General features: G+C 34.6%; 1 protein-coding gene across 5 annotated transcripts in view; it reads left to right on the top strand.

Moving 5' to 3' along the window:
- The window catches only part of LOC107715893 (paralemmin-2-like), a 105,295-nt gene that overhangs the window by 70,486 nt on the left and 20,580 nt on the right, over positions 1-14,229 (top strand). The window contains exon 1 of one of the 5 annotated variants that reach the window (XM_016522147.1): positions 11,704-11,843. The exons of the other annotated variants lie outside the window; for them this stretch is intronic. Coding sequence (XP_016377633.1) covers positions 11,835-11,843 — 9 coding nt within the window. The 5' untranslated portion in view covers positions 11,704-11,834. Of the gene's footprint in view, positions 1-11,703; positions 11,844-14,229 lie in introns of those variants that run through there. 5 annotated transcript variants of the gene reach the window in all.

Here is a 14,229-nt window from a genome sequence, read left to right as displayed (position 1 = left end):
ATACAGAATTAAGTTTTTTGAAAATCTAAAAATGCAGAAAGTTTCCTGTGAGGGGTAGGTTTAGGGATAGGGTTGGTGTAGGGCAATAGAAAATACAGTTTGTACAGTATAAAAACCATTACGCCTATGGAGAGTCCCCGTAAACCACAAATACAAGTATGTGTGTGTGTGTGTGTATAATATGTATACATACATATGTATGTATGTATAAAGGCATTAGCTGTTTTTTTCTTCCGCTTAAATGTGCATTAGCTAAACCATCCTGAAAATAATTTTAGCCTGATTTGAAACATAAACTTACAAAACAGTTTTTGAGATTTCAGTGGGAGATTTGACACGTGTATGATTAGAAACTAGGTGTTATCATAGCCACTGAATGGCTTTTACTTGCTTAACAAAGTTTGGTATGGTTGAGAAGATTTTAGAATACAATTAGTATTATTGGCCTGTCACTAATAGGTTGGTTTTAAGTCAATTTTGCTCCCTTGACCTTTATTCCATGATGTCTGGACAAGCCTGTGAGGTGTATAAATGTCAGTGTACTGACATCCCCTGAGTAATGGACATAAGCCGTTAAGCCACTGTAATTCAGCTTTCACTAACTGGGGTTGGTGCCATTTTTAATGGCCCTTAAGCCAGGTTAATTTCAGGACAGTAAGCTGTGTTCCAACTAGCTCTACTAGTTGTAAGTACTAAGGCTAATTGATACAGTTCTACAATGAGTTTCACAAAACAATATTTTGATTGGGCTTTGCTGACGAGACCATCCTTGTTTTCATTTAGGGTGTTGAGATTTCCCATTTTACCCTTGGGCCTGGCTGACAACATCCAGATGACCCTCTTCCAAATGTCTTCCCGTAGATTAGAGGCCATATTTTAGGCAGGGCGGTGACAGGGTGTTAAGCACAATGTCCTGGGTTTATTGTCTTCCTCACCTCCTTGTCTCTAAATACGTTGTCGTTTCAGTCTACAAGGTCTACAGGGACAGCTCCTCTGAAAGCTGAATTAATTTTGTCCTTTCTTCAAGAGGTTTTTGTTGTATTTGCATGTTCTACAACAAATAATATTTGTATACTTTCAGAAGTGAAGACAGTAGGCAGTATTTACCTAAGCATAAAGTGTTCATGAACTTCAGTTTCTTCCCCTCTCTCTCATCTGGCTTTGAGCTTCTCACTTTGGAAGAGTGTTTCTCTTCAAAAACAAAAATGGTTGTGTGAAACAAAAGTTCTGAAAACTGTGCTTGATGTTCTTTTTGGGCATTTGGAGTAATTTGGGATTGAAATATTCAAGCCTTTTGAAACCATAATAAAGCTTTGAGTAGGAAACAGGCTGAAGTTTATGTTCATTACTAACTGATAACTTTCCCCTCTAGTGACCTGCATGGAAACAGCATTCAAGATTTAAAAGAAAAAATTGTAACACTATAACAAGTATACAATAATAAAGTACTTATAAATCATTTGCAAACTATCATAGTTAATTCATAGTTCAGAAAACAGCATAACAATTGTAACTAAACTCATGTTTCTAATAATGTTTTCAAGGGGCTGGATGTAGACACTGAGAACAGCAGAGGGCCTAAAACAGATCCTTGCAGCACTCCATCCTTACTGGTGTTAACTTAGATAATTCCCCATTTACATAGACACAATGTTAATGGTGAGACAGGTGGGATCTAAACCATCTTAATGCTTTTCCCTGAATACCTGTATCATTTTGTAATCAGTCGAGTATGTCATGATTAATGAATTTCGCAACATTAACACAGTTATTTTCCTGTTTATTACTCTGAAGGTGCTTTGAAAGTATCTGTATTGTGTAAGGCGCTATGTAAATAAAAAAATCAATCAAATCAAATCGATATATTTATTCAAAACAGGGGAAAAGTCTATTTTTGTGTTCCATTTTATTTTTGGGTGAGCATTAAATGCTATGCATGGAAACATCATTCAAGCATTATAAGATAAAATTGTAACATTTTATAACAAGTTTACAGCAATATAAATAATTTGCAAACTATTATAGTTAATTCATAGTTCAGAAATTGTAGTCTATACAATATTAACACATTAATAGGATACATACAAAGAGTGAGTTCTTTACTCGTTGTCACTGTAATTTACAAATTATTACTGTTTAATCACCTCAGATAGTAATATAATAGAAATATATTGATGATATAAAGAATTTAAATACATTTTTATAGCTGAAAATACATAAAAATGTCATTGTTTCAGATGCTCAAACATGCAAAAAAAGTACATTTTTGTACCTGTAAATGTTACGTATAGATATCTACGTACAAACAATGAGACTAATCTGATTTGAACCAGTAATAAAGGAGTTATTAATGTTTCATGAAAACATGAAAAAGTTATTAATAGTAAATACACATTTATTTATGAATTGATAAACATTTATGCTTAATGTATTTGTAAACATTTTAGGAACACTTATTATTAATGCAAATAATGTCAACTAAAGGTAGGTTTAAAGCATATAATTAATGAAAATGTAGTATTTTCCTAGTTTAAATTGAAAACTATTTATTCCTAATAACTATCAACTGCTTTACTACTGGTTTAAAATACTGTATATCAGTGAGGTTTAATGTGAGATTAAGTTTAAATTAAGCATAAACTAAAAGTTTGCAAATGTTTTATAAGCGCTTTGTTATTGTAACTTATTATAAAGTGTTACTGATAAAACCAGCTTATATTTATTGAATGACAGTCATGTAATATTTCACTCTGTCCTGAACATATTGATTGATTTGACCTCATTTCTACAGCTTTCTTTCAAAAGCCGCAACGCATTTTTCTCTCATTGTGTAAACTGACAGTCATTTAATCAGGCTTTGCTTTTGTCATTCCCACTTCCATTCATGGAAACCCCTGGACCTTTAAGGTTCTGCAAGCTCTTAAGGTGCAACTGTGAGGTTAATCTCAGTAGATGTTGTTGCTTTGTGTAGGCTGTCTTGAGTAAGACATAAAATGAAGTCTTTAAAAAAGATAGTTATGAGTGGCTTTGAATTGCTGCTATGTTTGAGGTTGGAATGATTGTTGTCATTTAATAGTGTATTAGCCTCACTCGATGAGGTCTGTTATATCTGAGGAGAGCTGCCATTTATCTCGACTGCCATTTACAGTATCTGACAGCTGTTTGGCAGGCACATCAAACCTGGAATGACCTGTATGTTGTTGTTTCAAATAGTATCTTATAATTTTGATATTTTTGTGACTTTCAACTTTTTAGTTATAGCTTAGAATATCCTAATTAATATTTCTTGGAAGATTTCATGACTTTTCATCTCAAGAATATGACAGTATCTTTTTATTTCAACTTCTCATCTCATATGCCTTACTTCGACTTTTCATATCATCATTTTGCTTTTCATCTCATAAATCTAATTTAGTATTCCAGAATTTCGACTTTTGTCGTTGCGACTTTTGATCTCAAATTTGACCTAGAATCATATCATTTTTCGACTTTTATGTCAGTTTCAACTTTTTTATATTACAAATATGAGTAATAATGTTAACTTTTTATCATAATTTTGACTTCTCATTTCATGACTTAGAATCATATTGATCATATGATATTATAATTATCATATTATTTTGTCATTTTCTACTTTTCATTTCATTAATATTGACTCTGTATCTTATAATTTCAACTTTTTTCATATTTTCTAGTTTTCACCTCATAAATATGATTTAGTATTTTATAATTTTTTGACTTTTGTCAATTTCAACTTTGTATATTATAAATATGACTTAGTATCTCATAACTAGTGCTGTCAAAAGAATAATCACGATTAATCGCATCCAAAATAAAAGTTTTTGTTTACATAATATATGTGTGTGTGCTGTGTATATTTATTATGTATATATAAATAAAAACACATGAATGTATATATTTAAGAAAAAATATGTTATGTTTATATATTAAATATATTTATATATAATATAAAATATAAGAATATAAATATATAAATGTATATACATGTAAATATTTTCAAAATATATACATGCATGTGTGTGTATTTATATATACATAATAAATATACCCAGAACACACACATATATTATGTAAACAACAACTTTTATTTTGGATACAATTAATCGCGATTAATCGTTTGACAGCACTACTCATAATGTTTAGTTTTTCTCATTTCATGACTTAGAATCATATTATTTTGACTTCTTATGTCATATTTTCAACTTTTCATATTGTAAATATGACGTCATATCTTAGAATTTTGACTTTTATGTAAATTTCAACTTTTTATATCATAAATATGACTTGGTAGGTCATAATTACAACTTTTATGTCATAATTATATTTTACTACCACTCGCAAACCATGCATCACACACTGTAGGCAGCGCAATCCTAACAACTTGCGCACTTTGCCTATGTCTACTAATACACTACTTTCTTTTTCTATTGGTCTCTGGAATTGCCAGTCTGCTGTAAACAAAGCAGATTTTATTACTTCTATTACAAGTCATTCAAGACTAAACCTCATGGCCCTGACAGAGACGTGGATCAAACCAGAGGACAATGCTACACCTGCAGCACTCTCAAATAATTTCTCTTTTTCCCACTCCCCCCGTCTGACTGGAAGAGGTGGAGGTACTGGTCTGCTTATCTCTAATGATTGGAAATTTAATCCTTTACCATCTCTGAGTATCAACAGCTCCTTTGAATCACATTCAGCCACTATTACCCACCCTCTTAAAATCCATTTTATAGTTGTTTATCGACCCCCAGGACCACTAGGTAACTTCGTGGAAGAATTAGATGTGCTGCTCTCAAACTTTCCTGAGGATGGTACTCCCCTAGTTATGCTTGGAGACTTCAACATCCACCTAAATAAACCTCAGGCTGCAGACTTCCACACTCTGCTTGCTTCATTTGATCTCAAGCGACTATTAACTACGGCTACTCACAAATCAGGCAACCAACTGGACCTTATTTACACACGACACTGCTCCACTGATCATGTGCTCGTTACTCCACTGCACACCTCGGATCACTTCCTCCTCACTCTTAACCTCAACATGGTTCCTGACACAACACATACCCCTACACATGTCACTTTTCGACGTAACCTACGCTCTCTCTCACCCTCCCGGCTATCTGCTATGGTTTCATCTTTGCTTCCTTCCCCTGAACAGTTATCATCTCTTGATGTTAACCGTGCTACTGATACTTTCTGCTCCACTCTTACGTCTTGTTTAGACACTGTCTGCCCCTTGTCTTCCAGGCCAGCTCGTACCACCTCTTCTGCCCCTTGGCTATCTGATGTTCTCCGTGAGTATCGTTCTAAGCTCAGAGCTGCAGAAAGAGTATGGCGCAAATCACAAAATCCTACTGACCTTAATGTATATCGATCACTCCTCTCTTCATTCTCTGCTAATGCCTCCACTGCTAAAAGGACATACTATCACAACAAAATTAACAATTCGCCTAACTCTCGCATGCTCTTTAAAACATTTTCCTCCCTCCTTTATCCTCCTCCTCCCCCTCCTTCATCAACTCTAACAGCTGACGACTTTGCCACATTCTTCATTAATAAAATTAATGTATCACAATTCAAAAGGCTATTGCTCTGATAACAAGAATAAAACAAGCTGCACATTATTCAGTGATAATTGTCAAATGTGCAATTCTATAAAATTTTAGACATTCATTCCATATATTCAGACTTTGATTCCATATATTCAGACTTTCGTTCCATATATTCAGACTTTCGTTCCATACACTCAAACTTCATAATATAAATATAATTATTTCCTGAACGGCATGCCATATATATATGTTTGTTAGTATGTATGTATGTGTGTGTATGTGTGTATATGTATATATGTATGTATATATATATATATATATATATACACCTTGCTACGTGTACTGCGTTAGGCTAACCGAGACTTGTCATTTGCACTTATATATTGTTGCTCTTTTGTTAGTTTTGACTGCTTTTATTGTCCTCATTTGTAAGTCGCTTTGGATAAAAGCGTCTGCTAAATGACTAAATAAATAAATAAATAAAATAAATAATTAAAAGAAATTGGCTTCCATAAAACACTTTTTCAATAAGGTAGCTTGACTGCAGCTACATGTACAGTACATCAAATTATGCAAAGCTTAAAGCATGACACAAAATATAGTTTGGCAGTAACCTCCCCAACACTGCACACAGCACTGTGCATTATTATTATTATTCTTGATCCACAATGACACACGGACTGTGGGAGGAAGGAGCTCTCTAGCAGAGGATGACACACCCCAGCCCACTGCTACCAACATCCTCCATTAGAACACACTGCCGTTCCAGCCATTCCTTACAGACACCTTCCAACTAGAAAGAAGAAGGAGAAATTTACAAAAACCACCGCAACAACCCATGTGTACTGTTTTGAGCAATAACACATGTACTCTTTTGAGTAATATTTTAACACATTTCCCAAGAAATTATTTTTCAAAGTTTTAAGATAGCTATGTGAAGGGGTTAAATACATAAAGGAAACGAGCTGCAAAACATCAGACGCTATTCAAACGCCAGTAAAAACTTTATTATTGAGATGTCTGTTGTTTCTGGGTTGAGATGAAGGTTATACTGCAGTCTTTGTGTATCTCTGAACAGAACCGAGCATGTGGTGTTATTATTAGCACAACGTCTCTTTGGCATTTAATTCTTGCCTGAATCTCTTTTGCTCTTATCTGTATTTCTATTGTAGTCCCATTTTAAAGGCACTTGTTGCCACAAGGACATTGTAGTGTTACTACAGTGAAATCTCACCAGGATTTCGTCAGGGACGTACTGTACTAACTTCTATTTTGAGATTTCAGTGAAAACAATAACTAGACATCTATTTAAGCATTTACCCATAAATTCACAATGTGTACTACATGACCTGATAAGACATACAAATAGTACACTTTTGTGAGTAAATTCCTGAAAAGAGCACAACAGGGCTGATTAGATACTGAGAAAGCGAACACAAATCACTTTGTAATTATTCTGTTTATGGGATGGTTTGGTTACTGTGAAGTGTGTGAGTTAGGTTTAGGATTAGCAAAAAGTATTGGTAGTAGCCTATAGAGCTCTTCTCCCTGCTTTCCAGTGCTCACTTGTGTATTTGTGATAAGAAAAATACTTTAAATGTGCCATATTTTGCTCATAGGTAGTATTTGAGCCAATAACCTGAGCCATAAATGCCATGTGACTAATTATATTAAGAGCTGCAAGAGAAGTGGGTGTGTAAAATGCTTCAATTATTTTACTTGATTACTATAATTAAGAATTATTTGCGAGGATTTGTACTTTACTCACACGCAATTTAAATACTTGGGATCTAACATAATTGCATTTTTCTGAAGAAAAACGTTATACTCATTACAATTTTATTTTGCCGTGGAAAGTAATTTTTACAGTATTGTTCTAAGGTTTGTTGGTCGTTATTATTAGCACAACGTCTCTTTGGCATTTAATTCTTGCCTGAATCTCTTTTGCTCTTATCTGTATTTCTATTGTAGTCCCATTTTAAAGGCACTTGTTGCCACAAGGACATTGTAGTGTTACTACAGTGAAATCTCACCAGGATTTCGTCAGGGACGTACTGTACTAACTTCTATTTTGAGATTTCAGTGAAAACAATAACTAGACATCTATTTAAGCATTTACCCATAAATTCACAATGTGTACTACATGACCTGATAAGACATACAAATAGTACACTTTTGTGAGTAAATTCCTGAAAAGAGCACAACAGGGTTGATTAGATACTGAGAAAGCGAACACAAATCACTTTTTAATTATTCTGTTTATGGGATGGTTTGGTTACTGTGAAGTGTGTGAGTTAGGTTTAGGATTAGCAAAAAGTATTGGTAGTAGCCTATAGAGCTCTTCTCCCTGTTTTCAGTGCTCACTTGTGTATTTGTGATAAGAAAAATACTTTAAATGTGCCATATTTGCTCATAGGTAGTATTTGAGCCAATAACCTGAGCCATAAATGCCATGTGACTAATTATATTAAGAGCTGCAAGAGAAGTGGGTGTGTAAAATGCTTCAATTATTTTACTTGATTACTATAATTAAGAATTATTTGCGAGGATTTGTACTTTACTCACACGCAATTTAAATACTTGGGATCTAACATAATTGCATTTTTCTGAAGAAAAACGTTATACTCATTACAATTTTATTTTGCCGTGGAAAGTAATTTTTACAGTATTGTTCTAAGGTTTGTTGGTCGGGCCATTATTATCCAGTCACATTTCTCATGTTATTTAGCTAAGCAATATCTAATGACATGGGAATATCTAATGACGAGTGCAGCAAAAGTTAAAATACAAATAATAATTAAAAAAAACCAATAAAAAAATTGATTTTTTTTGTGTTAAATTAACATTGTAAAAACAAAAACATTACAAAAATTTACAATGAACATTAAATTCATTGTAAATGCATGTGTGTTTATGGAATGTTTAATGTTTTAAAATTTTAATTTTAATTCTTTTTTACAATTTTAAGAAGCATTTATGGTAAAATAAAGATACTTTGATGTTGTTTCTATTGAAACTTGTATGTCATGTATTTTTTTTTAAAAATTAATTAAATTTGTAATTTCACCTTTGTTGATTTTTTTTGTGTTAAATTAACATTGTAAAAACAAAAACATTACAAAAATTTACAATGAACATTAAATTCATTGTAAATGCATGTGTGTTTATGGAATGTTTAATGTTTTAAAATTTTAATTTTAATTCTTTTTTACAATTTTAAGAAGCATTTATGGTAAAATAAAGATACTTTGATGTTGTTTCTATTGAAACTTGTATGTCATGTATTTTTTTTTAAAAATTAATTAAATTTGTAATTTCACCTTTGTAATGACGTTGAAATATTGTACATTTAAAATATATTAACTTTAAATGTAATATTGAATAACACTACAGTTAAAATTATACTGTGATATAGTACATGTGCTTTATTATGTTAGCCAACACAACAAAATAAGTGTACTTCTTTAAAGCATGAAAAAAGATTACGATAATGGTTTAAAAAGTACTTTGAAGGAATCTTTAATTTGACATTATTAAAAAGTGCACTTTTTAAAAGTCTACTTAAGTGTGTTAAGACGCATGGTTATGCAAACGAGTTTAAACTTTAAACACAGTTTAAAGTGTGCTAAGAAACACAGTTCTGAAAATTTCAGTATAAATTCATAAAAATTAGCAGTTTGTACAGTACGTTCAAATTCGTGTAATATCGGGTTGGAAACACTTGAATGCAGCCACTTTAACTTTGTTATATTTTAAACAAATGTTTATTTTAATTTAGTAATATATTAAACTATAGAAATAAAGCTTTAGAAATTAAATTTTCAATAGCATATTTTTGCTGTGCTGTGGTAAAATTCCATCTGTATCAACTTCCAAAACTTGTAAACTTATCTAATATGAGTAAGAGAATCCAGTCAGGGAGGCATTTTTGAGTCAGCAGTGAATAATGTTCCACCCTGAGGACAGATTCCCACCCAGCCATACTGCGCCTCTCCTTGTAAGGTGTCTGCCGGCCAAACTAGAGGAGTCTAGGTCCAGGTCGGTGAAGGGCGTTTGGGGGGCGGCTCTGACAGTGCGCTTCTTTGTGTGAGTACAGGAAGAGACCACACCCCTCACTCTTAAACCACACCCCCTTTGCCCATGACATAATAGTTAGACAGAGCAAGAATTTTGACTCCTGGGGACAGACAGAAGAGAGAGAGGCATTGTAGGAGAACGGACGGAAGCGGTGTGGGGTGAGTGAAGCATGCGGGACACACACACACACACACACACACACACACACGGGACGGATCAGTGACACGTCTCCCATTGTGTTGCCCTGCAGGAATTGTATAAGCAGAGCGGCACAAATAAAGCTGACAGCTGCAACATAAATACATCATGCTAAACAATAGTGCACTGCAAGATTTTTACATTTTGTGAAGAAAATGTGAGTGGTGTTTGCCCTTGCAAAAGTTGCTATGTGGTGGCATGAAGTGTTCTAAGTGGTAATTAGGTGTTTTCTTTCTGGTCCAAGTCAATAGATACAGCTTCTTCAGTATAAGTCTATGGGAGTTTTCATCCATTTTATTGTCCACCAGGCAAAAATCGGTTGCCCTTTATTTTACAGTATGTGTACTTACCTAAGAAAGTACTGGTAATATAAGGTAACTACATGGGGTAGGGTTAGGTTCAGGGTTAGTACCTAGTTATTGTAATTACTATAATAAGTACATAGTATGTACACACAGAATATGACTGCACATATTTAGTATGGTACACCCCTCCATAACATGCCACATGATTTGAGGTGTGATTCATGTCCTGTTCATATTAAAGACACGAAAACATAAAATTGTGGCAACACTTTAAGGCAAGTTACACATTACATGTAATTACTTAGTAGTAACAGTTCTTACAAGTAATTACAAGCAACTAATCCTAATCCAAACCCTACCGATTGCCATATAGTAAGTACATGTACCTAATTAATATTACACAATATTCATTTAATTACACTGTAACAACAAAAACAACACTTAAAATAAATGTTAACAATGTTTTTTTTTCAAAACACTACCTATACATATATAACATTCAGTATTTTTTTTAATGTCTTTGAAAGATGTCTCTTATGCTCACCAAGTCTGCATTCATTTGATAAAAAATATAGTAAAAACAGAAATATTATGACATGATCTTAATTTAAAATAACTGTTTTCTATTGAGATATGTTAAAATGTAATTTCTTCCTGAAGCAAATCTGAGTTTTCAGCATCATTACTCCAGTCTTCAGTGTCACATGATCCTTCAGAAATCATTCTAATATGCTGATTTGCTGCTCAAGAAACATTTCTGATTATTATCAATGTTGAAAACAGTTGTGCTACTTTTTTTGTATAAAAATGTGAAACACTTTTCCAATCATGCCTGCTATCACATATAAAAGTAGTTTAACTATGCAGTGTGTACTTTTCACAATCATGCATGAGTGCCAACCATCTGATCCACCAAAATTCTGTCGGTTCACAATTATCGTAGATCAAACAGCATGTCAGGAAGAGGAGAAAGAGAGACAGTCTTGCTTCCTCATGTTCACTTGTAACCTTTCAGATCTACAAACACCACAAAATGAGCAGAAATCCAGGACACCTTTCTACGCCGGCATGTATATTTAATATCTCGGCCTGTTTCATCTCGCCTTCATTTTAGACAAGGCCGAACTTCTCTGCTCATCGTCTTTTCAGATCCTCCGTAAACCTTCTCTAAAACAGAGTTCAGTGATGTAGTCATTCTGCAGAACGCTCCGGAACAGAATGGCGTGATGGCTTTGAACAGACCGCAGAACATCTCTATCCTTCTCACACATCAAAGCGTTGAGGTTCAGTCTTTCTCTGGCTTGGTGTAATTCTACTTTGCATAGATTTGACTTTCTGCTGCTTCAAAAGCGTTTAAAGAACGGGTGATGTGCTCTTCCGCTGTACATTGATGCACTTGTAATGACTGCAGAGTTCTGGTCCTCCAAATGGGTCAAGAGCCACACACACACACACACGGGGCGGGGGTGGAAGAAGTGGCCAGGAAAAGCCCTGCGTTGTGTTGTCCTGGGCTTCACTGGGTCTCCTCAAAGGTTTATAGTTTGAGGTGTTGGAGGACGACTGTTTCTCAGATTTGACAACGGGAGACTCAGAACTTCTAGTCTGTACTGAGTTTTCTTTTTCATGTAAAGGATCTGTAATTTGGTGGCAGAAATCTGTTTACAAATTTGGAAAAAGTATGAAAAAGGTAAGAAAAAACTCTTTGGAATTCGTGTTTAGTTAGACACCTGGGCCTAAATATATAGAAGGGCTAGTTTCAGATTCGTTTTGAGGCTGAGAAAAGTGATTGCACATTCATAGCTCAGGAGATTGAGTTGTGTTTCATCTGTGTACCAGCTGCGTGAGATGTTTCGACTGGAGTCCCTCAGTTGTTTTTATTGGCGTTTATGGTTCCATGAAGAACCTTTAACATCCATGGAACCTTTCTGTTCCACAAAAGATTCTTTATAGTGTAGAAAGGTTCTTTAGATTATTAAAAAGCTCTTTACACTAAGTAAAAAAGGGGGTTTTAAGAACTGTTCACTGAAAGGGTCTTTGGGGAACCAGAAATTTTGGAACCTTTATTTTTTAGAATGTATACACTTAAAAATAAAGGCGCTTATATGCAATGCCATAGAAAAACCATTCAGTCAAAGGTTCTTTAAAGAACCGTCTCTTTCTTACCTTTTTATAATCTGAAGAACCTTCTTTCGCCACAACGAAACAGAAAGGTTCTTCAGATGTTAGTTAAAGGTTCTTTATGGAACCATTTCGACAAAAAGGTTCTTCTATGGCATCGTGAAGCACCTTTATTTTTAAGAGTGTAGAGCTATAATATTCTATTTAATATAGAATATATATATATATATATATGTAGTTTCTTGTCTGAGTTTATATTGAGAATTCTTGTATTTGATTGCAGTCTTTGGTATCTGCATAGATTTGAGTTTGAAAAATTGTCAAGATCTCTTCTGAAACTTTTAAAAGCAGGAGCATTAATCAAAAGTCTCCATTTGTTTTTCATTGAATCCAGTCGCACAGTAATTGAGATTATTTGATGTTCCCTGTCTGCGCTGGTCGAGTTAATAATCCTATTCCAGGAGTCTTTCATCAGCAGTTCAGTGTGATGGGTCGGTCTGTACTGACTGCACTGTGAGCTGCTAAAAACCTTACTGAGCACAGGCATCTTGTGTAACCGTTAAAAATTAGGAATCTTTCGTGAACTAACAAATTGACCAAATGACAAAATAAACTAGCGGAGCATGTTCATATTGTGATGAACTACACCTGCGGTTATTCTGTAGTACATCTGTGTGTGAAAATTGCACTATACCTTCATTAAATGTATCTTGGAGAGCAGTTTATGAAAAGTCACAGTTCAGAAATTAGTACTTAGAAAACTCTAGCATTGTTTGTTTACCAGTGTTATGCCGAGTTCACACTGAACGATTTTAGCCCGATTTTTTACTCGCCAACAGGTTTTGGGAAATCGCCGACAAATGCCCGAAATCTGGGCTATTTTCAGGCTAGTTTTGAGTAGTAATTGGGTGGGTTTTGTAGCGAAAACCTGGCAACCCTGCACCAGACAGAGCTGTCGGCGATTCTTCCTATTGTAAAGTCATGCAGTGTGTAACCTCCTGTCGTCGTTCCATCGTGCCGTGTGAACACAGCAACAACTGAATGCTACCCCAGATAGTCGTTCAGTGTGAAACCAACAGTGATGCGACGTCTTTGAAAATCGTGCAGTGTGAACTCGGCATTAGTCTAATGAAATCCTTAAGAAACATACATTTCTAAAAATGGCTTACATGCCCAAATACTTTCTGGGGGCCACTCTTTTGAAAGAGAAAGTAGGCCCAAATGTGGCTCAGTTGTGTTAATTGCATCTGTCTGACTAACTGCTTCCAGATGCTGTGAGGGCAACAACATGCTGAGTGTCACATAAATAGAGGCACCTATAGACTACTTTCAGTAAATGTAAAATGACAAATATGAAGCACTATGCCCTTAAGCACATTAAGTTATATAAATATACAAGGAGTGTGTCTCCATCCGTCTCGGTCTTTTGCAGGTTTATATAGTTAGGTGAGGCAGGGCTGTGTATCCTTCATCACTTCTGTTAGACTGTCGGAGCCTGGAAGACAGCTGAACTATGCCGGGAATGTCAGAGGGGGTTTAGAGGAACATCTGTGGAGAGTGTGTGTTCGTCTGATGTCCCTCACATCTGACTGCTCAGGGCCACAGATTTTAATGTACAGCCACTGCAGATATATATGAGATTGGCTTATGGTTATTGAAAATAAAAAAATGAAGAACCCAGGGGGTAATGCTTACAGGTTGCTCTTTCAAAGCTCAAGAGACTTAATGGATTTCTTAGTTTCTTTGCTTCATTTACGAATCAGCTTTGGCTTGCATGTTTCACCCAAGATTACTTAAAGGGGTCATAGGATGCCCATTTTCCACAAGTTGATATGATTCTTTAGGGTCTTAATGAAAAGTCTGTATCATAGTTTGGTTCAAATTTCTCAATGGTAGTCTAAAAAACTAATTTTTTACCCTGTCAAAAACAGCTCTTTTCAGAGCAAGCCGTTTTT

The sequence above is a fragment of the Sinocyclocheilus rhinocerous genome, unplaced genomic scaffold (genome assembly GCF_001515625.1).
Source record: "Sinocyclocheilus rhinocerous isolate Xijiao unplaced genomic scaffold, SAMN03320098_v1.1 scaffold178, whole genome shotgun sequence".
Classification (NCBI taxonomy): domain Eukaryota; kingdom Metazoa; phylum Chordata; class Actinopteri; order Cypriniformes; family Cyprinidae; genus Sinocyclocheilus; species Sinocyclocheilus rhinocerous.
This window is presented reverse-complemented; position numbering and strand designations above follow the sequence as displayed.